This window comes from Panthera pardus, unplaced genomic scaffold, assembly GCF_024362965.1.
Source record: "Panthera pardus isolate Hobbes unplaced genomic scaffold, ASM2436296v1 HiC_scaffold_1, whole genome shotgun sequence".
NCBI classification, from domain to species: Eukaryota; Metazoa; Chordata; class Mammalia; order Carnivora; family Felidae; genus Panthera; species Panthera pardus.
In genome coordinates, this window is record NW_026526654.1 from 40,031,078 (window position 1) to 40,057,056 (window position 25,979).

The 25,979-nt window shown below is 33.6% G+C and overlaps 1 protein-coding gene across 15 annotated transcripts in view; it reads left to right on the forward strand.

The window, feature by feature from the left end:
• The window catches only part of MYCBP2 (MYC binding protein 2), a 284,243-nt gene that overhangs the window by 62,081 nt on the left and 196,183 nt on the right, over positions 1 to 25,979 (forward strand). For all 15 annotated transcript variants that reach the window (XM_053896509.1, XM_053896544.1, XM_053896144.1 and 12 more), the window contains exons 6-17: positions 51 to 293; positions 493 to 564; positions 1,950 to 2,046; positions 6,076 to 6,149; positions 6,283 to 6,421; positions 7,967 to 8,043; positions 9,142 to 9,346; positions 10,881 to 11,045; positions 13,323 to 13,481; positions 18,892 to 19,096; positions 21,752 to 21,897; positions 22,231 to 22,332. In XM_053896509.1, the coding sequence (XP_053752484.1) occupies positions 51 to 293; positions 493 to 564; positions 1,950 to 2,046; positions 6,076 to 6,149; positions 6,283 to 6,421; positions 7,967 to 8,043; positions 9,142 to 9,346; positions 10,881 to 11,045; positions 13,323 to 13,481; positions 18,892 to 19,096; positions 21,752 to 21,897; positions 22,231 to 22,332 (1,684 nt within the window). The remainder of the gene's footprint in view (positions 1 to 50; positions 294 to 492; positions 565 to 1,949; positions 2,047 to 6,075; positions 6,150 to 6,282; positions 6,422 to 7,966; positions 8,044 to 9,141; positions 9,347 to 10,880; positions 11,046 to 13,322; positions 13,482 to 18,891; positions 19,097 to 21,751; positions 21,898 to 22,230; positions 22,333 to 25,979) is intronic.

Genomic DNA, 25,979 nt, shown 5'->3' on the forward strand with positions numbered 1-25,979 from the left:
TTTGGGACATTTAAACATGCTTTTTTATTTGTTTCTTGTCTTTTAAATAGGTGCCAATGATACTAAATTCACTACAGAGAAGTGTACAGGCAGTGTTGGTGGGAAAAATTCAAATTCAGGACTGGTTTAGCAATGGCATTAAGAAAGCAGCTTTAATGCACAAGTGGCCATTAAAGGAAATATCCGTTGATGAAGATGATCAGTGTCTACTTCAGAATGATGGATTTTTTCTTTATCTGTTATGCAAGGATGGATTATACAAAATAGGCTCTGGATACAGTGGAACAGTTAGGGTAATGTGATTCCTTACAGTTCTTAATTCTAGCAGAAGTTATCCCTAATTGTGTTTTGTTTTCAGCTTCATTTTTACAGTACTATTTAATTTTGATGTAATCATAATGGAAACGCAAGTATAAAATGTCATCCGTTTATGTTATTTTTCATTGATTATTAATTATGCAACTGTTGATGGGCTTTTTTGTTACTTTGCAGGGCCATATATATAATTCTACATCTCGCATCAGAAACAGAAAAGAAAAAAAGTCTTGGTTAGGGTATGCTCAGGTAGGAGAATATCCACAATAAACCACACTTTTCTTTCTTATAGAGCATGTGGCTTGTACTTGTTCGATCAATAAATAATGTGACTTCTGTTTAAATAGATATGGTATATTTTTACTAATATGGCTAATAACAATGATACAGTGTAGTATAGAGAACATTGGCTTAGAATTCATGAGAGGTTTACTTTTAGTTCTGACCGTGATCTTTACTAGCTGTGTGACTTTGGACAACTCAGTTAACTTATTTGATCCCCTGTTATTTAGCCAAATTTTGTGAATCTCTAGATAAGAATGGAGACCACCATTACCATTAGTAAATATGAATTGGGAATGTGTCCATGACGTGAGTCCAAATTAGAATTTCTTGCCACAAGACCCTCCACTTTAAGCCTAGATCAGTACCTTCCAGGAAACAGTGCGTGGTCTGCCCAGGGGATAGTTACCTGTATGGAGGATCATGCAAAGTATTCCCAAAGAGAAAAGTGGTAGGCCCATGTTGCTTTCTTAATGCTGTGATCTCATCACCTGACTAATGTGGCCAAATGGGTGTCAGCAATCAGACACACTACTACACTCTTCACCTCCCATGAAGAGAAGCGAATGAAGGATGGAAAAGGGCCAGAAGTGTTTATTTCCATACTCTCCCTTCCTGAGAGGTAAAATACAAGCTCCCTTGTGGAAGGATGTCGAATAAATATGTCCCCGCATACCTGTCTTGCTCAGCTCAGTGCTTGTTGTCATCATCAGATTATAAGATATATTTGAAAGGATTTTGAAAATTAAATAAATTGTTATATGAAAAATAATTGTGCTAGATCAACTATTGGGGAGATTTTGAAATTAAATTTTAAATGTCAAATTAATTTCTCAGCGATTGTCTTTTAAAACTTAACATGGTTCAAAACATCAAATTGTTATTTGCCACTATAGTATGTTATAAGGAATAAGGACATGGAAGTATGTCCAGTGACATATCATTCCATCTCAAACCACTACTCTATTCATTTCTTAATATTAACCTAAATATTTCAGCTATATTTCCTTAAAATATTTCTTAAAGTAACAGTAGTCATTTCTATTATTTACTTGGCAAATGATAAAATAATTTTGAGCAAGATGTCTGTACTGGCCTGTGTGGTGTATCTCATATATGTATCTGAGAATGTAATAGGTGAAATTGATACTCAGTGGTATACAATTCCTCCTCTTATTAAAGCACACCTCAGAGACTTGTATTTTTAATATTTAATCTGTTGTAGACACGAAATTTGACATATTATCATACCTCAGAAAACTATACAGACCTGTATGACTATTGTTTCTGCTAAACAGCTAATGAAAAGATATTTGTACACATAACACAGCAAAATATTTTGTTGTTTACAGGGTTATTTATTGTATAGAGATGTGAATAACCACAGCATGACAGCCATAAGAATAAGCCCTGAAACACTGGAACAGGATGGTACTGTGATATTACCAGGTATGTTATTCAACTAGTCATTTGTTTTCTTTACAGGTAAATTTTAAGAGATGTGCATGTTGGGCCTTTGGACCTATAAACAATGATTAGCAAGGGATAGTACTTGCTTATAAATAGGTTGAGAAAAATCTTGACATACAAAAATGTTATAGTGTGTATAAAGTTAATGCATATGAGGAAAACAGACATCAGAAATATAGCATAAATCATTTTAGTGTTTGTTTTCAAATCACTGCCCATCTGCAGCCTGGTCCTTCACCCTCACCACCAAGACTAATTCAGCTGCTGAATAAGGGGGTGAGGTTTCTTTGTTGCTCCTAATAAAACCATGACTCTGGCTCTTATAAAACTTGGTATGAAGAACTCTCTGTTAATTTTTATTTTTACTTTAATAGCAGTACACTTTGGGTTTTCCTCTTCATATGAAAGGGTTTTCAGAGACAGATTTTAGAATGGATCAGGAATTTTTTTAAATTCCATCATTTATACTTTTTAGTAATACTCTGGTAAGGCACATTGGACACATTTCATTTTGCTTTAATTTTGAAGTTGCACATATGCATTTGTCTCTTAAATCACTGTACTTTCTAAATTCTGGGGCAGTGGATCTTAAATTTTGTAGAACACTGGGCAAATGCATGATATCCATTTTAAAATCTTTGAATTTGCATATGCCTTTAATGCATAGTGAGGAAGTTTGTTTATATTAAAATCTTAAATGTTTAATGTGTCTATCAGTAATTTCATGAAGAGCAGCAATACTACTTTTAGGCACTTGACCATCTGAAAATGATCGAGAACTACTTCTGAAGAATACATTGGGAAGGATAATTGCTCCCAAGCTGCTTGTTAATTTTTTAAAGGTTCCTTCAACTTCATCAAACATTTATTCAGATGTTGCTATGCATATATATATATATGTATATATATATATATATATATATATACATATATATATATATACACACACACACACATATATATACACACACACACACACATATATATATATCCAAATTAGTGTACATGACACCATGTTAAGGTAAATGCCACATTTCATGTGTGTTTCAACAAATAAAGTACTTTGGAAAACATAACTTATTAGAGCTATTTTATAAATCACTGTTTACAGATATATCTACAGGTTTTTTTAAATCACTGCAAGTCCTGGGCCAAGCCTCTGGTGATGATGATGATGATAATAATTTTAAAATGATTACATGTACCCCCTTATATATACATATATTAAAAATAATAATATTTATTGTATAAGTATATATAAGGAAAAAATAAAAACTAATTGTAACCCCAATTCTCATGTATAAACACTATCAGCATATTGGTAAATATCCTATCTTTTTCCTATGTTTAGATGGACATTGTTGTGGAAGAAAAAAAAAAAAAAAAAGAAGAGATCATATGCTACCTAATCCTTTTTTTGGACCTATCCCTTTCACTTAATATTCTGCATATAGTTCCAATATCATTTTAATGTTACAAAATACATTCAAATGGAAGTGCCTCCTAGTTTTTTACCATATAAGTTATACTGTAATGAGCATCCCTGTTGCTCTTTGTGTGTGTCATTTTAGGATAATGTCTTGGAAGAAAAATTTTAAACACTCACCCCCACCATGCACACACCAACAGGTAGATACTAATATAAAAGATTTGCTTCTGAGAAACCCTGATCAATTAACAGAGATTGTGACTGAGAAGATTATTTGAAAATGGCTTATGTATAGCTGTTTTATTTATGATGAAAATATGATAAGAATTGACTTGTTAATGTTTTTGTTCAGTTTAAATCCCTCTACATCATTTAACATATGAAATACAACTTTTAACAGTACAAGTGTGGCTTTCTTTGTTTCATGAATACATGCCATATTCAAGGTGAAGAATGAACCAAACTTTGGGAGGACAGTCCCGTGTTGTATGTCTTCCCAACTGGCAGATGTTGCTTGATATTTTCCTGAAGATGCTGTCTTATAACATTACATGCTGGATAAAGAAAGGATAAAGAGAAAATCTTTTTGAAATCATGCAGCAGGAAGACTTGCGCTCAAGCCCGAAGATACCCGGAAGATACCCATCATCATTTTTCCATTTCTTTGACCTGGTCTGCAATTTCTTCAATAGCACTCTTTTTTTTTTTTTTTTTCGTTTTCCCCCTAACTAGGGGCAACTCTATAGTTTTCACATCAAGAAGCACAAGTAAATTGTCAGGTTTATAGATGGTAATGAATACCATATTTAAAATTGACATAAATCTGGTAATTCCTTGAGCTTCATGTTTCAACTTGTCTTATAGTTTAGCTTGTAAATAAGTTATTTTCAACCTAGCATTGATGAACTTAGAACATACTTTTTTCTGTTAATAATCATTTTAGCCTTTATATGTTGACATATCTTTTATATTGTATCCTATGTCATTTACTCTCCATGTCTGGTGACAGATTGCCTCAGATCATGAGAATTTTTGCTACTCTTCTTGCGCCACTTCACTCCTCACCCCTGCATTTATCTGAAATTATAATGAGTTTTTCTTCTTTGCTTTTTAGTTTAAAATCTTACTGCTTAGAGCTTGGGAAGCATCTTTCTTGCGCCTCTTTGTATTCTGTACAGTGGACTAGGAACTCTTTCTTTCGATTTCTCCTCTCTTTGATTACCAAGTCTCTTGGGCTACCAGTGGGCCTTGTCTCCCAGTTTCTATTTCCAGTTTGTGATCACTGAATTCTCTATTTGGTAAGGGTCTGCCTGTGTTTTGCATATTTATAATAAGGAAGTATGCTAGTATGAAGCTCCTGGGCAAAGATATGGAGTAATCCAGCTTATTTGGGTGGGCTCCATTACTGCATTCCAAAACCAGAATTTTACGTTTTGTTGATTCAGGTGCAAATAGAAATGAAATATTATTTTGGTATTGTAATTAATGGAGAGATTCATCCTAGTTCTCTGCAGTTATTTTGAGAAGTGTGTGTGCTTTTATACTTGCTTGCTGAACATTTGTTTTTCCAAAAGGATACAGTTTATATTTAGATGTTGATTTTGCTTGTAGTTTCATGTTGTTCAGTAGCAATCACTAACACATGTTCCAGTGGTCCTTCTGTAATACTGGTATCCCTTGTTACAATGGCATTTGTGCATTATTTTGATCAAAGTAGATAGTGCACTGTTCCACAGAGATACATATCGTATTGATAAAACACAATAATTCCAGCCAAAATATATGAGTGCTTTCAGACAAAAGAAATACATAAACCTAAGTGTGTTTGTTGTACAAAGCAGATGAACATTTAAAATGTGTAGCATGCTGTGGGCGCCTGGCTGGCTCAGTCAGTACAACATGTGACTCCTGATCTTGGGGTCGTGACGTGAGTTCAAGCTCCAGTTGGGCATTGAGCTTACTTTAAACACACGCGCGTGTGCGTACACACACACACACACACACACACACACACACACACACACAAATGTATACATAGCATGCTAAATGCTGAAAATGCTGGGAATAACCATTAAACTTCTAAGTGGAAATGGTATAACCAGTTCTGTTTGATAAAGCAAGGGATATCTGTAGCTGGATGCCATAGACCTCAAATGCAGAAGCTTTAGGTCTATCTGTATTTTTCTGTGACACTAATGACTGTGATGTATGTCTGAAGGTAGAGTGTTGCCTACATTGCATGTATTGAAATGATTATAACCAACATTATAGTTTGTTCATCATGGTGCATGTTTATTATCAGACTACATCTAATACTAATTCATTTTGAAATTAGGTGGGCTTTCAGGTCCTTGATTATGGAAGATTTATAAATGTAAGCACAAAATGTAATAATAGTTGAATTACTTAGTTTCTGCTAATTTGTAATCCTTTATTAAAAAAGCACAGTATCCCTTTAAGTTTAAGTTTATCCTTATTGCCTGGAGAACTCTCATTCTGACTTCAACAGAGGAGTAAAGTCATTTTGTGAGCTATTTATTTATATTGTAATATAATTACTTTTTCCTCTTCTTGTACAGATTGCCATACTGAAGGTCAAAATATTTTATTCACTGATGGAGAATATATTAATCAGATCGCTGCTTCAAGAGATGTAAGTACTCTGAATCATGAATAGCTGGTGTAAATGGAATCCCTTTCTCATAAATTATTTGTTATTAATTAGTATAAAGCCTTGGAAGACCAGTTTATGCAACATAATACTCTGAGTGTTTTCTTTCTTTTAGGATGGCTTTGTTGTCAGAATTTTTGCCACAAGCACTGAACCTGTGCTACAACAAGAATTACAACTTAAACTGGCCAGAAAATGTTTACATGCCTGTGGAATCTCACTATTTGATCTGGAAAAGGACTTGCATATTATAAGTAAGATAGTCAAATAAGCCTTTCTCCCATATTTAAGTTTTCAGATTCTTTATTCTTTTGAAAACTAGTACAGTGTTTTAAGCATTGTGTGTTATGTTTTGGCAGTTACTTTGCTGTTACTATAAAGCAACTTATGAATTAGTATGCATAAGTAACTAGGAAATATGGCCTTTAAACAGAGTGTGTTATATGAACACCATTTGAAGAAAGTGACTAATGATTTTCCGTTTTCATTTTAAATAGAGCAAATGAAAATAAACTTACATTTGATAAGAATTATAGGCAGCACTTAGGGACATCCTTAATTTATATGTTTTATCTTTATTCAATTATTTAAAATTTTGAAAACTTGCGCTGTAAATATTACTACATTAATATACATAGTTCCCTCATTAAAACCTTTGATTGTTAATTTGAACAGATTTTTAGGACAGCCAGTAGATCCCGTAGATTGTGACAATGGTAATTGGCCTAAAACACTGATTAATAATCTTTCATTTGGATGCAGAAATAGGGACAGCCACAGAATATTTCTGTCTTAGTATACATCCTCCTGCAGTGTCCTAGTAGTAATTAGGATCCTGTTTCCCAGGAGGCTCTCAATTTTGGTTTGCCGTGCTGTTCCAGGTTTAATAGTGCCATTTCTAACGTGCAGGATTCTTTGCAAGACCCACCTTTTTGACTATTATCTCATTAAGTTTAATAAACTTGACATGAGTGATATGCTTTGCCTATTTTATTTAATTATGTAGTGTTTTTATAATTTTTCCATAGAAAGTACTGAAATTGTAGTTTTTAAATTTAAAAAGCTCATAAACTAGTAGTTTATATTAGACAAAATCATAAAATATACCATATGTAATTATTTACTCATAGTTTTAGAATTTGAAAATATGCATAAGGGTCTTTGTTATGTATGCACACATATGTATCCAAATTCATGGAGTAGCCACATGAAATGTTCTTCTGTAGAAAAGAGCATGGAACAAAGAATCTAATATACCTTAATTCAAATATCTGCACGACATTGTTCAAGCCCAAACGACTCTGTGTCTGCACTAACCTCATCGAGTAAATCAGGCAGTATATTTGTGAAAATTGAATGGGATAAGGTTCATGCACTATGTAATGCCTACTACCTAATAATAATGCTCAATAAAAATTTCTTAATTCATTAATTCAAGAAATATTGCTGACATTGGTTTTAAACATTTTTTTATGTTTAAAAGATTAATTTGGCACTAGTTTGGAACAAGTTAAAAAGTTATGGTAATTTTATCTTTCCTTGGAGTACGGTACATACTGTTAATTTTTTTTAAGTCAGGAATATGGCATATTTTGTCATTCTTGTTTTTTCTTTTTTTTAATTGAAGTGTAGTTGACACACAATGTTACATTAGTTTCATAGTGATTCAACAAGTTTATTGTCATCCTTGTTTTTGAATGGTACTGAGTTGACCTTTCAATAACTCAAAATAGTGCAAAATTATGATTTACATTGTTCATCTTAAAATATAGTAATATTTATGAGTCTTGTATTATCAGGCACAGGATTTGATGAGGAGTCAGCAATTCTTGGTGCAGGGCGAGAGTTTGCACTAATGAAAACAGCAAATGGAAAGGTAAATTACTCTTTAGTATTAAAAATGAACATCCTATGTTTTATGAGATAACCAATTGGTATAATCAGTTGATTAGTTTATTTACATAGACCACATGTTTAAACATAATTGAAATTTTGATTTTAAATTATTTTATGTTTTTTTAATATGGTGAAGTTTTATTCATGTTGAAATAGTATAAAAGAAAATTGTGAGATACAAGAGTATAAAACTTTATAAAATATTACATTTTTACAGATATTTTAATTATGGAGCTTTTAATTCTTTGAGTGGGAATGAATTCATATTTTGAGTTTATTTTGATGAACACATTTATTGCAAATTTCTATAAATGTTCAGAAATATAAAGACTACAATTTGGGGAAAGTAGGAGCAAGTATAAGTGACAGATTGTAGATCTCAGTCTGTATAGATAGAAGCTTCTTTCTTATCTCATGGGTGTGAGAATAAAGTGAGGTAATTACAAGAATTTTGAAAATTACAATGACTAGGGGAGCCTGGGTGACTTACTCAGTTAAGCATCTGACTTTGGCCCAGGTCATGATCTCATGGCTCATGAGTTCGAGCCTTGGATCCTGCTTCAGATTCTGTGTCTCCCTCTCTCTCTGCCCCTCCCCCGCTCATGCTCTGTCTGTCTGTCTGTCTCTCTCAAAAATAAACATAAAATTAAAAAAAAAGAAAATTAAAATTACTAGGCAATTATGGTATATTAATATGTAGGGTTTTTTACATTAGGAAAACAAGTTGAGAGTTTTATCCATTTCCTCCTCTTGTGAGGTTAGAGTATATTTGTGAAGTATATTTTTATTCATATCTATCAGGAGACTTATAATGGAAGATTATAGATACCTTGAATAGATAAGAAAAAGCTATTATGAACTGGATCTTTAGAAAAATATGTATATTTCTCTCCTACCGATTGATCTCACTGAAGTATAAAAACAGTTTGGTTTCTTGTTATTTTTGTTTTTTAGTAAGATATGAAAGTCTTTTTTCTCTCATGTGAAACCTGGTACACTACCCCAAAAGGCACCATAAATCTCTGTCTCTCTCTTACTCCCTCTTTTTTTTTTTTTTTTTTTTTTTTTGATATATAAGATATATTATACTGGCAAGTACCAGAGTCTTGGAATCAAGCAAGGTGGTCCTTCAGCAGGAAAATGGGTTGAACTACCAATTACAAAATCTCCAAAGATTGTACACTTTTCAGTTGGACATGATGGTTCTCATGCCCTTTTAGTTGCAGAAGATGGAAGCATATTCTTTACAGGATCTGCTAGTAAAGGAGAAGATGGAGAGTCAAGTAAGTTGACTAAGAAACTGGACATTCAGTAAAAATATTGTGGAATTTATTAACGTAAGGTATATCAATTTCAGTAGCCTTACCAGATTAACCTTACCAGATTAATAGATGATTTTACATTGTGGCATAATCAGTTAATAGTGTACTGTTCATTAAAGAACTGGGATTGCTGATTTCATTGTAGAGTTGATTTTCGTAAATTTTTATATATACTTTTTGTATGTATATATTGCTATTCATCTGTTTTGCTCATTGGTGTTATTATTAAAAACGTATTTATTACAATATATTATCTTAGGTCACCCAAAATTTTATAAGGAATATATATTTCAGAATGAAGTAAACCTTTTGTTGCCTTGTATAGTAGCTTTAGTTATGGGTCACTATTCTTGGTGTTATTTCTCTGTAATTAAATCATTCCTAAACAATGAAAACAATTTTATCTCTTATCTTTCCTATATTTCTGTTCAGTCTTTCTCAAAGTGCCATTTTTCTCTTTTTGTAACTTCCCATATACTTTACATGTTTTAGCACAGTGGAGTAGCATCTTATGAGGATTAGGTTTGAATTCAACATCTAATGTAAAAATCATGTGTAAATAAAAGTTACTTGGGAAAAAAAACGCATAATGTGTATTGCCATCTCAGAAACTTGAGCACAGCCAAGTTTCTTCTAGCATTTGGAGGACCTTGTTCTTTCTTTGAGCATGAGATAGTGTAGTTGCTGTATACATGTATATGGGTCATGTTATATGAAAAAGTATAATGGTATTTTAAGTCCCAGAGTTGTGCCCAGCATAGCAATATGTTTTTATTCTGAAAGGCATCAAGAACTGGGATTGACCAAAGGAACAGAAGATTGATATTCCTCGTCTTTTGCTCATTTCAGGGATTTAGTTTTTGATAGCAGAGGCTACTTGGATCATCATCCACATTTAAATTTATTTACTCTTTCTCCATATATGTATTTCCCATCCACTAACTGGGTACTTAAACATGTGTTCAACGAATGAGGAACTGATTTCACTTTCTAGGATCTAGCATAAGAAAGCATGTGAGGTAGAGTTTGAGAGAAAAGGGAATTTATATACATATATAGTTATATATGATGGTGAAATGGTGTTTATATATATATATGTATATGTATGTACATATATACATACATATATATACATATACATACATACATATATACATATATATATACATATATATATATATATATATATATATATGTATATATATGGAATAGTGTTAATAATGTGTAAATAGCTAATACAGAGATTGAGGTCCCCAGAAGTTTGTTAGAAATTGGTGTTTCTCATTGGAAATTTTAACGTATAACAAAGAAAAGGATCTGACAGTGATAGCCTAAGTATTAATTAACCATATGAGGCTTGCAGGTTGACTCATTTTAATTGACATGTTGGGAATCCCAGGCCTTTGTGAAAATAAATAAAGTGTGTCATAAATGCATATATTTTTATTTATACATAGATGTCTTAAATTAATTTTGTTTTGTGTTATTTTTTAAGCTAAGAGCAGACGGCAATCAAAACCCTACAAACCTAAAAAGATAATTAAGATGGAAGGAAAGATTGTGGTGTATACAGCCTGCAATAATGGAAGTAGTTCTGTTATTTCTAAAGATGGAGAGCTATACATGTTTGGGAAAGATGCCATTTACTCTGACAGTTCAAGTAAGTTCAACTTAAATACATTTCACTTTTATACAAAGAAAGTCCAATACTAGACATTATATTGGAAAGATATGTCTAGAAAATTAACAGTTCTAGCATATTTTCTTTACTTTTTCCACATTTCTTTCAGCGACGGACCATACCTGCCTGTCCACCAAGCTGTGACACACTGTCAGTTCTCAATAAATATATATTGGATAAATGCACAAATTTTAATCGGTGTTAGCCAGCAGGATTTTAGCAAGCAATAGCTAGGCTAAATACTGTTTTTAAACTATACAAGAGCCCACTCCCAAATTTTGATTCACTCTGTCAGTTGAGGCCAACTGAGGATCTAAGTATTACCACATTAAGGCAACTCACATATCGTTTGAGTAGAGTTCAACTTAATAATTAATTGCTAGAAATATTCAACACGTCATTTCCCCAGCATGAGACCATCGCTTAAACTTCCAATCAGAAATTTTATTCTATTTTCCTTTTTATGAAGAAATTCACAGGCTTTACATATTCACCTCATATAAAATCCTGCCAAGTGGGCTGTCACAACCATACTCATTTCTTAAGGGCTAGAAAGAAAATCTAGCAACCAAATATGACAAATTTTTGCAATTAGAGTTTATAAATGTAAAACTCTCTATTTGGCTAGTCCCACCCCACATATCCACTCATTACAGTAACTTTTGGTTTTTCAGTTACTCAGTCACATGGCAAGTAATTCTTAAGACTCTACATGTACAAGACAACTGTGCTGGGAACTGGGGATATAATAGTAAATATAGGAGAGAGAGAATCCTTCCATAACTATCTAAATAGGGAGATAAGTAACTCATCAATGATAAATCAGTTACATTACCAAAATCATTTCCCCAGGGTACTACCAAGAACATGTCATGTGAGCATTTAAATGAGTGTAGGGAAAGCTTTCCAAAGTAGTAGCTAAGGTAGAGCTGCACTGGCCAAGCTCCAAGATTAGCCCTGCCTAAAACTACTGGCACTGTTCCCAGCAATAAGACAGGAAGGATTCACAAAATGTTGTATTTGTTTTGAGGATCTGGGAGACAGTTGGGCATTATTCAACTTAAATATTAGATAAGTGTGGTTTAATGGTTATGGATACAGACCTAGATCCTGGCACTGCCACTTTTTAGTTGGCTAATAGCTAACTTAAATTTTTTAACTTTTCAGAGATTACTTTCACTTTTTTCATCTTCAAAAGGGAGCTAATGACAGTACCTGTTTCATATGGTTGTTATAAGATTATAGGAGATAATGCTTATGAAATGCTAAGCACAGAGCCTAGCACATGCAAGGGCCAAAACATGTCAGCTAGTACTGTTAGTAATAATAAGTAATATTGCTAAATATACATATCTTTTTCAAGTATACTAAATACTAAAAATGGAAAGTTTTGAGCTAAAAAGACCTAAGTAATATAGGGTGGAAGAGAAAGTCACCTTAGGAAAGTAGTATCTGAGAAAATAATAACATAATATTATAATAATAATAACAGCTTTCCCAAAGTGTGATACAAGAATTATGGCTTTTGTAATTTAAATAAAACAAACACTTCAGTTTTTAACTCTTTAGTATATAGTGGAAATACTCAACAATCTGATTTTTACCGTTGATTACTTGATAAGGTTAAAAATGCTTTAGTCAATTTAAAATTGATGCAAAAAATACTAAGCTTATATGGGTTGCATTTGGATATGGCACATACAATGAAAGTTATATGTGAATAAGTGAGGTTTAGGAACTGGCTAAACTAGCTAGCTATTGGATTGTGGAAGAAAGCACTGTAGGTTAAAAAGGATTGAAAAATGCTGCTTTGGATCATCTCACAGGTTTCTACAGAAGCAGTGTTATTTCAGTATTCCCCAGCAAGTATTTTATTTTGTTTTGCTGAGGCATGTCAAAGCAGGTTAAGTACATGATTTATGCTCCTTTGTTCTTGGACCAGGAAAGTTTCAGAACTAGTGACCCTTCTGAGGGTTGTTGAGAAGTGTTGACATTTAGAAGAAACATTCAGGAGAAGCATTTGTCTGAAGTCTGGATGATAATGTGTTAAGATTTTGAAACTTCCTTACAAACCTACAAAATTAATTTGCTGATACCTGGTCAGTCTTTTGGCCATGTATTTCTAATTTTTGTGGGTTATTTTATCCCAGAAATAAAAAATTCTGTATTGAGGTGGTCCTTTTACAATACTGATGATTTACTAGACTCAGAAAGGTTTTATTGTTGTTTCTTACCAAATTTGTATCTTTCCTACAGGTTTGGTAACAGATTTGAAGGGTCATTTTGTAATTCAGGTAGCTATGGGCAAAGCCCATACTTGTGTTTTAATGAAGAATGGAGAAGTTTGGACATTTGGTGTAAATAATAAAGGACAGTGTGGACGAGACACTGGTGCCATGAACCAGGGGGGGAAAGGTAGGTGTTGGACATGTGGATATTAACTTTGTGGCCTCTTTTCATTAGGTTTTCAGAACAGTGTGGTAAAAAATCTGACTCTTCGAACCAAGTGGCCCTTTAATTTCATACTTATAAATTAGGAAAACCACTGAATTTCTTATTTATTTGGTATTATATCACTGAAACAATCGAGTATACTTTAGACTTTTAATTTTTGAGCAAATGAACTTGAATGTTTTTTCTTTTTAAGTTTGTTTGTTTGTCTATTTATATATGTGTATGTATGTAATACAAGTAATCTCTGCACCCAACATGGGGCTTGCGCTCATGACCCTGAGGTCAAGAGTCATATGCTCTTCCAACTGAGCCAGCCAGGCTCCCCTATTTTTCTTAATTTTATATAAAATGTAATAGCACCTCTTTGATTTAGCATTTTGGGTGACTATTCTAGAAAAGTGCATTTTTCAAACTCTTCATTATTAGTTTCTTTTATACCACACATTTTTAGTTTAGTTTTTTTTTTTTTTTTTTTTAAGTTTACTTATTTTGAGAGAGAAAGCGTGGAAAGGGCAGAGAGAGGGAGAGGGAGAATCCCAAGCAGGCTCCATCAACAGAGCCTGATGCAGGGCTCGAACCCAAGCAGGGCTATATCATTACCTGAGCCAAAATCAAGAGTTGGACTCTCAACCCACTGAGCCACCCAGGCATCCCTACACATTTTCAGTTTTAGCCATATTTGGCAGCAGTCTATCTGGCAAATATCATCTTCCTTTTTAAGAGCACATGCTACCTGCAATTTAATCAGTTCCTGACAACTGAAAATGATCTTAAGAATATTTGACCCTTTACCAAGAGCTGAATTGCAGATGCACCCTATTCACCATATGCTTTTCCCTAACACAAAGGGTATTGACAGGAAGAGGAGTTTATCCTTTGTCATGCTTGTGGTTTTTTGGTGTTGGTAATGGTTTATGTCTACTTCATTCTTGCTCTCAGTGTTTACTTCCAGCTGCTATCAGTGCTATCCTGTACCCTTCATTCCAATTGCTGGTTTCTGTTTTTAATTTGGTGTGGGCTGAAGAATAGGAAATAAATACATATTATCAGAACCAAGTGTTGAACTGTGTTCAAAGTACAAAAGAGTTTGAAGATTAATATTTGAGGGTTAATATTTGTATGAATTAACATAAACAGGTTTGGGACCTTCTTGATGGCAGACTCATCTGAATATCAAGAGGCCACAATTTTTTTTTTACCATATTCATATATGCGTGTACTTAAAATGCTTTTGTTTTTAAAAAGAGTAAGTCTGTTAGAGCATATTGATTTTTAAAAGGAAGGAAGAACAAAAGAAAGGAAAGAAATGGATTACTCCAAAATGGAAATATTTTTCTTCTTGCTAAAATACTGAACCATAGGGGCGCCTGGGTGGCGCAGTCGGTTAAGCGTCCGACTTCAGCCAGGTCACGATCTCGCGGTCCGTGGGTTCGAGCCCCGCGTCGGGCTCTGGGCTGATGGCTCGGAGCCTGGAGCCTGTTTCAGATTCTGTGTCTCCCTCTCTCTCTGCCCCTCCCCCGTTCATGCTCTGTCTCTCTCTGTCCCAAAAATAAAAAAAAAAAAAAAAAAAAAAAAAAAAATAAATAAAATAAAATACTGAACCATAGTTTTGGATAATACCTACTAGGCAGAAAGGAGAGAAACAGTTTAGTTTTAGTTTTCTATGTGTAATATAAATATATTTTCAGATTATGTTTTATAAAAGTTTTGAACTAAAAAAAAATTATTTCCCTGTTATTCTGAAACTCTTATGAAAATTTGGCATATATTTACACCTATGTTTTAGAGTATTACTGTAAAATTTATAATAACCAAAATAAAATTGTTAAAGGCTTTTTTTACTTTGTAAAAAATCATACCTACTCTGCTAGTAAGTAATGAATTAGAAAGCAGACTAGTAGTGTAATACATAAAATGAATACAGATTATATAGTCATAGGGAACATAAAGGGTTTTTATGTATCTTTTTTTAAAAGAAAGGAAAAGTACAGAAAATAAGATTATAATATGAAAAAATTGTGTATCTAGCACCATGCTTTATTTTTCAGTAAGAAAGTTATAGATAAGTGCCCTGTATTCTCCTTCCAAGATTTATTATTATACTCCCTCTTTCTCCAGACCAACCACAATCATCACTTTGATCCTGTCATATTTCTGTATTTTTACTTGTTCTTATATATTTTATATGTAAAATGTGTTACATACTCATGTTTTATATGTAAGATACTTTTATAAGTGCCAATCTATATTTTTCTGCAAATTAGGAGGTTTATTTATTTAGTCTCACCATTGTGTTTGAACTCTGTCCATGTTGGTACATATAAATCTAAATGATTCATGTTAAGTGCTGTGTAATAAACCATACCACTAACATGCCAAGTTTATCCATTCTCCTGCTGATAGATGAGTTTATTTCTAACTTTTCATTCTTATCAATAATTTCAAAACCTCTTTTATTCATGTCTCCTGGCAAACATCTGAGATTTCTCAAGTGTAATTTCTGGTGTTGTAGATTTCAGCTTTGCTAGATTTTTCTTAAAAGAGGTTGTATCAATTTATACTCTGATTTTCCACATCACTCCTAGAGGTAGTATTAACATTCTGATTTTTGTCAGTTTGATGACTATGACATTGTATTTCATTATTTTTTTTATTTGTTATATTGAAGTAAAACATACATGCATCAAAATATGCATAAGTGTGGATCTTGATGAATTATCACAAACTGAACACATTCATGTAATCGGCACCTTAATCAAGAAATAGTATATTACCAGCACCCTAGGAATCCCCCTTTATGTTCCTCTCCAGTCACCACCTACCTCTCTAGATAACGGCTTAATTTAGTTTTGCATACTTTTGTATTTTATATAAATAGAATTATGTCACATGAACTTTTGTGTCTAGTTTCTTTTCACTCAACTTTGTTTATGAGATTAATTTATATTGTTACAAGCATTTATAGATTGTTCATTTTCATTGTTGTATAGTAATCAGTTGTGTGAATGTATACCACAGTTTTGGAATCTTTTCTCATATTAATGGACATTTGGGTGGTTTCTAGTTTTGGTTTTTATGAATAAGGTTTCTATGAACATTTCTGGTGAATGTTGGTGAAATTTGTATGCTTTTAGGCATATAACTATGAGTGGAGTGGCTGGGTCCCTTGTTTTTTTTTTTTTTTTTTTTAATTTGCTTTTCCTGATTGTTAGTAGTGTTAGACCATCTCTTCAAACTTCTCATTTTACTTGCCTTCTTATTGATTTGTGGGAATTTTTTATATATTATATTGCATGTGTTGCACATATCTTTGACTAACTGTGGCTTAACCTTTGCATTTATTTTAGGTTTCTTTTGTTGTATATAATTTCTAAATTTTGGTGATAAGTTTTTCATTGCTTTTCTATATAAATTTTTTCTTCATATAGTCATGTTGGGGGCCTTTACTTTTAATATGAATTAGAATCAGTTTTTCTACTTGGTATTATGATTGGGATGCTTTGAATTTAGAGAGTAATTTGGGGATAATAGTTATAGCATTGTTGGGATGATTAAATGAGTACGTAAACCCAAATGCAAGTAGACCCAAATGCAAGTAAGTGCTTAGTATATTTTAGCTATCATGATTATTAAAAACATGCACTCAAGCCTTCAGAGTTGCTTTATTCTAACTCTATAAGTAGTTGTCCAGTACTTGGCTATTTAATTTCCTAGCCTGTATATAGATTAGAAGTGGCAGAGATTAAAAGAGGCTGTATATTCTATGAGTTTACTTCTTGATTAGACAGACCTATACTGAGTCTGTTACAAGTGATAAGAGAGTAAGGTTGACTAAGAATAAGAGATAAAATGAGTAAGGCATAACCTGGTCTTTGACGATCTAAGTCTAATAGGAAAAACAAACATAAAAATACTTTATTCCCATAAATTTACTCTTTTATTACAGTCTCTTGTAACACTATTTGTTTCTTCATAATTCTATCACAGTTGTATATTTACAGTTTTCTTGTATGGTATTTTGATAAAAAGTCTGTCTTTCTCGCTAGATTATAATAGCTCATTATCAGAGTCCTCACTGCCTAGAGCAGAGGTCTGCAAACCATAACCTGATGCTGTGTCTGCTCAGTGGCTTATTTCTGTGTGACTCTTCAAGCTAAGAATGGATTTTACATTTATAAGGAGTTATTTAAAAAAAAAAAACAAACGTGACAGAGACTTGTGTAGCCTACAAAGCCTAAATTTTTTGCAGTGTGGCCCTTTACAAAAAAGTTTGCTGACTCTCATAAAGGAACACTTGGGTCATCCGGAGTAGATGTCCGATCTTTAAAAAGTTGAACAAGGGGCCCCTGAGTGGCTCATTCGGTTTAGGGTCCGACTTCCGCTCAGGTCATGATCTCATGGTTTGTGAGTTCGAGCCCCGTGTTGGGCTCTGTGCTGACAGCTTAGAGCCTGGAGCCTGCTTCGGATTCTGTGTCTGCCTCTCTCTCTGCTCTTTCCCCTGCTTACGCTCTATCTCTCTCAAAAATAAATAAGCATTAAAAGCAATTTTTTTACAGTTGAGTGAATTGTAACACAATTCTGTAAGTTGTAATTGAGGCATAAACAGGCTTTGAGGGAATAGTGACTAACTCCCTGCAAAAAGTAGTAAGTCCTTTCATGGCAGATGACTTCCGGGCTAAGTTTTATTGAATGCTGAAGAGGAGTTTCTCTGGTAGATGAGGTAGAGCGAGGCATCTGGTAAATGAGGTAGAGAGATACAGATGGAGCAGGGATGAGCAAAGGCCCTGAGCATGTGAAAGGACATAGTATGTTTAGAAAGCAGAGGGAATTTAGGTTCAGACAGAATGTAGTTTGCATGGAAGAAATGAGGTTACAGAAAATTCGAGGGCCATGTTGTAACTAACTGTATCTTGCTGAAGAGTTTTGTTCTTTTAAAGACCATGGAAAAACATTGGAGGTTTGTAAATTGTGAAATCATAGGGTCAAGTATATGTTTTAAGAAGCTGATTACCAGTTGTGGAAGGATATTCTAGAGTGGAGGGACACATGGCTTAGAGCATAGTTGAGAGACTTTCTGTGGTCTGTTGAAGGACAGTGTTGGCAGTGAAGATGGAAAGGAGGGACTAAAATCAGCAAAAGTTAAAAGTATGATTGGCATAAAGTAACGGCTAAGAGGGGTTCCTGCCTTCCCTCTTTTTGCAAAAAGGAAATGAGGAGAGCATTTATTTGTGGTCCCTAAATTAAATTATATTTTTGTTACTTTCTGTTTCAGCATTCTTTTGTATATTCATTTGGATTACTATATGTGATGTGTGTTTTTTAAGACATGAGAATAATCTACATAAAGGTTACAAATTGATCTGTCATGTAGGGTTTGGAGTTGAAAATATGGCAACAGCAATGGATGAAGACCTGGAAGAAGAACTAGATGAGAAAGATGAGAAGTCCATGATGTGCCCTCCAGGCATGCATAAATGGAAGCTGGAACAGTGCATGGTGTGCACTGTCTGCGGAGACTGTACAGGTTATGGAGCCAGTTGTGTCAGTAGTGGGCGTCCAGACAGAGTCCCCGGAGGGTAAGAAAATGATTCATACTGAAAAAGTAAAATATGAGTAGAAAATGTGCAGAACACATTTCTTTTCAGAATTGTTCTGTGTTGTTTCTTGAGGGCGTATTGGCATGTACGTGTAATTCTAGTAATTGTTTTCTATTATGATAGTTTCTAATTCAATGTCATTTACGTTGCTTTTCTTTCTTTCATTCGATTCATTTAAACCATTATTTAAAACAAGTCAAAAGTTTCTTCAAGGCTTGGGCTGTGCCTTAATTTGTATTCTTTTTCTAAGACTGCTTTAATACCATGTATCTTTTCATTTTTTGTTGAACATGAATCTTTTCTGGATAGAAGTATCAAATATCATGTAAAATATTCAATTAGAGACATATAATTTTCATTTAAATTAAATTTATGTTCGCAATTTTGGGTGTTCTAGGAACTGTCACTTCTTAAGTTACATTACACCTATTTGTATTTATCCCCTTATACTCTGTTTGGATCTTTTTTTCCCCCCAGAATCCTGTATTATCATTATTTTAAAGTTAATATGTATGCGAATTTGGCAGAATCAGAATGCAATTTTTCCCTAGAATTTTGGGTCCTATTTTTGTTACCAATATAACATAATGGGGCATTCTTTGTAAGGAAATTAATTATGATAGATCTTTGTATTATGATAGATCTGATCTTTGTAAGATCAGATTAGTTAATGATAATTAGCAGACTTCGGGAAGTGGGGGCGGGGGATCTTGTGAAGAAAAGCCCAGAGCTGGGACAGCCACCCCTGCATCTCTGACCTCCATCTCTGATACCTCTTTAAGTAGTCAGATACTTCCTCCCACATAATGTCTGCATCTACTATGAGTGTATTTCTAGATTTGTACTTGGCCTAACATAGGAAAATAAATCACATATAACAGGCCTTTATTTTAGGCTGTTGTAATGATTATGATTTTTTAACAATAAATTTTTTTTGGCATTTTCAGCATATGTAAGAACATTTTGGCTCTCTATCAAAGAATAATGTTTCTTCTACAAAGCTATATGTTTGGCTCTGTTTGCTATATTTAAGTCTCTAATTGTTTATTTTTAATATAATTTGGATACAGAAAGAGTCTATGATTTTTTTTTTAAATAGTATTGGAGTTGAAATGTGTCCTCCTGCATCTTTCCCAAGCTATTTCCATTAAAATCAAGTGTCCCCAATCTCTGAACATGAGCTGTTGATAAGTATCATAAATGAATTTCTGAATTTTCTGATCTTTCCTGAAATTAGTTATTATTCTTTATGTGCTTTTCCCCAGAGATTTACTATCAGTTTCCAATAATTTATAGACCTAAATGGACAGTACCTAACCAAATACAATAGTTTCTTTATTAATGAGGCAGAAATGAATAAATGAAATAAAATCACTATAGGACTATATGCCAGGACACTCTGCACCATTAAAAATGACTTCAATTATTATAAAATTGTGACTGTATATCTTAGAATAAATTTAGAATGCCACATTATCTTTGAAACAGTTCCCACAGACAATTCTGTAGGGCATACTGGTTCATCAGTTTTTACTCCAATGGTTAGTGATCCTCCAAAATGTCGGTACTGCTTGCATTTTAAACCCAGGAGTTTCACAGGGCTGTGTCTTTCAAAACTGCTGCCAGGTAGATCCTTTCTCTTGTACCACCACAAATCTGGATAACCACAGGCTTAGTGAAGCCGTCTAAAGGTTTTCAGTTCCAGTCCAACAAATAACATGAAAGCTATGACTTCTACATCTATGAAATATGTGACTAAGAAGTTAGTTGTTCACTGACCCTGTAGCCAACTTCTGGGAGTGTTCTAGTCTTCCTTGTGTGGTAATCAAATGTCATACACTTAGTTCACAACTGATAAGAAAAAAGACAAAGAAGAAGGAAAAAAAAACAGGTAATTGGACACAGTAAGAGGAGAGAATGAGAGATGATGGCATATAAAGAATGGAGGGAAAAGGAGACGTAATGTATGAAGCTGACAAGCTGGGTTCACTTATTGATGGCTATCCACACCTTTCTTAAGTTAGTTGATGGAGAATAGTGTTGTTTGGTAACCAACTAACTCATCCAGACCATTTAATAGTAAACTGCTGGTGCTTTACTAATTGTGATAACTTTTAAAAATATTTGTTAATAGTGGTTTTGAAGATAGCAGAATCCATTTGTATTTTCTGTAGGAATATACCAGTTATACCCATGAGGAGCTTAATAAACTCTTGGGTTTGTTTTTTTTTAAAGTTTATTTATTTATTTTGAGAGAGAGAGAAAGAGCATGTGAGAGCAGGAGAGAGGCAGAGAGAAAGGGAGAGAGCGAGAATCCCAAGCAGGCTCCACACTGTCAGCACAAAGCCTGACCTAGGGCTCGAACTCACAAACCGTGAGATGATGACCTGAGCCGAAACCAAGAGTTAGACATTTAACTGGCTGAACTACCCTGGCACCCCTAAATCTTGTTTTTTGTTATTCCGTCTATTTATACCTGTTCAGTTCTTTCAAATTGGCACATCCTGATCTGAAGGAGTGATTTCATTGCTGACTCAAGTAACTTAATTTCAAAAACACAGAAAAGATGGTTCTAGAAAAGAGTTTTAAGGAAAGAGTAGAAGGATTTCAGGTACTTTTTTTCTTTTTTTAAAGGATCTGTGGTTGTGGTTCCGGAGAATCTGGCTGTGCTGTGTGTGGGTGTTGCAAGGCATGTGCAAGAGAGTTGGATGGTCAGGAGGCAAGACAAAGAGGAATTCTTGATGCTGTGAAAGAAATGATACCTTTAGATCTTCTGTTAGGTAATTTGATGGATTGTGCTGTACATCTTGTCCTATATCTTGTACTATACATCAGTTTAGTAATTAAACAATTTATATTAGTATATGTTAAAAAATTAATAGTTAACTATTCAGTACTGCTTGTCTGGTAACTGACAATATGTCATTAATTAAAGGTAAGGTTCTTTTCCTCTTTTTTGCTAAGATTCTTCGAGTAAAAATAATTTGTGTTTTCATTGGTGTTTTGTTAGCTTTTACTTTCTCCAATTTCGCATAGTTCTCTCATAATTATTATTGTATCTGTCTATATGTGTTTTTTTGTTTTGTTTTGTTTTTGTTTGGTAAATCATCTAGCTGTCCCAGTGCCTGGGGTTAACATTGAAGAACACCTTCAGTTACGACAAGAAGAAAAAAGGCAGCGTGTAATCAGGAGACACAGATTAGAGGAAGGAAGAGGTAAGATGGAGCTGCATCAATTTTCTTACCCTATCCTGAGACCACTGAAAAGTTTATAGTAACTCATGAAAATAATACAAAAAATATTCAGGGTATTTAAAGTTGTGCTAATCAATAGAGCATTTATAGAGTAAGACAACCATATTAAGAATTGTGCCATCTGTCTTTAGCAATGGCAACTTTAAAAAAAAATATATGAACTTTAAAAACTGGTGTTTTACCCAGAGTTTGGACTCATGGTTGTTATTTAACCATGAACATCAAATTAACTTAATAATAGTATTTTAGTTTCTGTTTTCTTAGTTGTCTATGATCATTATCATTTGAGCATGTTCCCAACATTCTTCTTTCAATCCAGTGCATCATTATGCTTATGTTTGTCTTTTTTGAAAAAATCTTATTCTAGTTATGAACAAGAAGGGTAAATTGGAGAGTTTGCAGGTTTTAATTGGAAAGATAGATCTATTGTTTCTCTTTTCCTCATTGTTTATGACCGGTTCGCAGCCTGAAAATACATTTCACTGTGGTTATAATAGATATTTTAGTATACATTCAACAAGCAGAGATAAATATAAATATCACTAGAGCTGTTGTTGCCCAGTAGAATCTTTTCTTTGTAGGATTGAGACAGATGGTTACAGAGATCTGTGATTTTATTCCTCTGCTAGACAAAATCTTGACTGGAAATATTTACTGATATTGTGTATTTTAAATGCTTATTAGAAATGACATGATTTGATACATGAGATAAAACCAATTATCCATTTAACCGCCATTACAGATTTTTTTTCTAGGCACTTTTTTTAATGTAAAATGGAGAAAGTCATAAAATATATATATATAGCACACATGTATAAATTTTATTTTTATTAAACTTAAGTTGTAAAACATACTTGGAACTTGAAGATTGTTCATTATATCTGATCTGATAAACAATATTGAATAGTTGACACAGCAATATTTGCTGTTTGGCCGTGTTTATATAAAATCATTACTTTCAAAGCAATTTATGTTAATGAGAATGTATATACTGTCATTATTTACAGTATATAAATATTGGGGAAATTACATATTAAATGTTTTATAGAAAATAGGGTAAAATTTAAGTTGTAGGTCTTTATGACATAGTAATTGAGTGCTAATTTCTTTTAGTTATATGGTTTGTTTAAGGATAATTATCAGTGCATCTTTTTACAACCTGCTTTGTGTTTTTTGGGAAATATTAGCTTGAATCCATATGACTTGACCTACAAAAACCAGCAATTTCCTATGTATCAACCAAAGTATAGCAAATTAACACAAAAGTATTGTGATAATTTTCTCCTTCTGTAAAACTATTTTTCTCTAGCTAGTGTATCTCTGCATAATAGAAGTAAAAGAACACTGATTATGCATTAGTTCAACAAAATTTTGTGATTGCAGAATGTTCTTTTGCCATTTATTTATTTTTTAAAGTTTATTTATTTTGAGAGAGAGAAAGAGAGAGAGCACCAGCAGGGGAGAGACAGAGAGAGAGAGTGTGAGAGAGAATCCCAAGCAGGCTCTGCACTATCATCTCGGAGCCCGACATGGGGCTCAAACTCACAATCCCTGAGATCATGACCTGAGCCGAAATCAAGAGTTAGACACTTAACCAACTGAGCCACCCAGGTGCCCCCTGCCATTTATTTTAAGATGTGTCATAGACCTTAAAAACATAAATTTTAATCTTTTAAAGGTTTAAAAACTCCATTATTTAAATATTTACAGAAATTATATTACTGTGTTTGATTTTACAAACACAGATTTATGTTATAGGCAGTTCATGTATCTTTTCTGACAATTCCATTTCATCTACAGTCCTCAGTGTATAGAAAGACTTCTTCAGATTATTGGTGCACAAAAAGTTTGTTTTTATTTTTTGGATGAGCTCTTTTCTTACACATACAATCTTCTTTTATTTCTGTTAAAATGCAATATATAGTAAATATCTTTTCTTGATGGGTTAGGATCTTCATTATGGACCTTAATTATGGCATTCATTGCCTTACATGCTACTGAAATTTGTGCATATTCATGTCCTTGCTTTGCACAGTCACCATGGTTACTATGGAATCATGCAGTGAGGACATAGTTACAATCTACATGTGTTTCATTTAACACAGTACAGTGCAGAGAGAAGCAGGCTTAGAAATTTTATTTTGTAAAAACACTTTGAAATAAGAATTTCAACTTTGTACCCCCTTTTTGTACCCCCTTTTTAAAAGTCAGACTTCAGGGGAACTTGAGTGGCTTAGTCACTTGAGTGTCCAGCTCTTGATTTCAGCTCAGGTCATGATCTCATGGTCGTGAGATGGAGTCCTGCATGGGGCTCTGCGCTGAGCGTGGAGCCTGCTTAAGATTCTCTCCCTCTCTCTCTCTCCCCTCCCCTGCACCCGTGGTCTCTCTGTCTCTCAAAAAGTAAAAATAAAAAGTCAAACTTCAGTTTCATATTCAATGATTTTAGAAAATTCATATACCATATTAAATAATTTAAAACCAGTATGTTGATATGATACTTTTAAGGTATTATCTTTATATTCTTTCCCAGCATATCATTATAAGAAATTTTATAGGAAAGACAAATTTTTATAAGAAAACAAAATAAAATGTACACAGAAATATACCCACACTTGCATAGGAAAAAAGCTAGAAAGGTAAATACCAAAATGTTAGTAGTGTTTTGTTCCTGAAAAGTAAGTTTACAGGTGATTTTGTATTTTGTTCTTTACAGTGTTTTTTAAATAATCTAAGAGTTATGTTTTAAATAAACTTAGGCCATTGTTTCTTAAAAAAAAAAAAAAAGACTAGTTCTAAGTCATTTAAACGTTACCTTTGCTTTTTAAAAAATATTTTTATTTTAATTGGATAGAGCAATCCCTTTCAGGTACTGTGCTGTTTTCATTATGTTAGGGCAGTGGTTCTCAAAGTGGTCTCAAAGGGACCAGCATCACTGGGCACTTATTACAATTGCCTGTTCTCAAACCCCACGTCAGACCTACTGAATCAGAAATTCAGGGAGCAGAGCCCAGCAAACTGTTTGAACAAGCTTACCAGGTAATTCTGTGTGTGCTAAAGTGTGAGAACTGCTCCAGGGACCTTCTACATCAGAATACCTGGGCCTGGGTCACAATTTCTGCATTCTGCTTAAGGAGCTACAGAGAATGGTTTGTCTTGTTTTGTCTTCACAAGGAGGAGGAATGCCAAATAAATTTTTAGTGTTCCAACTGCCACACATACCTGTGGGGTTTTTTTCCTTAGCCTTTGCTTAGTACTTTTTAGATACTAACAGTTTAGTGATGTTAGTAATTATACTCATTAGTAATTGTCTTTTACTTGTGTTGAAATTTCAGAACTTCAGGATTAGATTATAATGAATTATTTTACTTGATTCATCTGTCCCATCCTATTTATCAAGTTGGTGTTATTTCAAAGTTGATCAGAATTTTAGAACCTAGTTCTTACATTAAAACTTGGCTCAGGGGCGCCTGGGTGGCTCAGTTGGTTAAGCATCCGACTTCGGCTCAGGTCATGATCTCGCGGGTTCGTGAGTTCAGGCCCCATGTCAGGCTCTGTGCTGACAGCTTGGAGCCTGAAGCCTGCTTCGGATTCTGTGTCTCCCTCTCTCT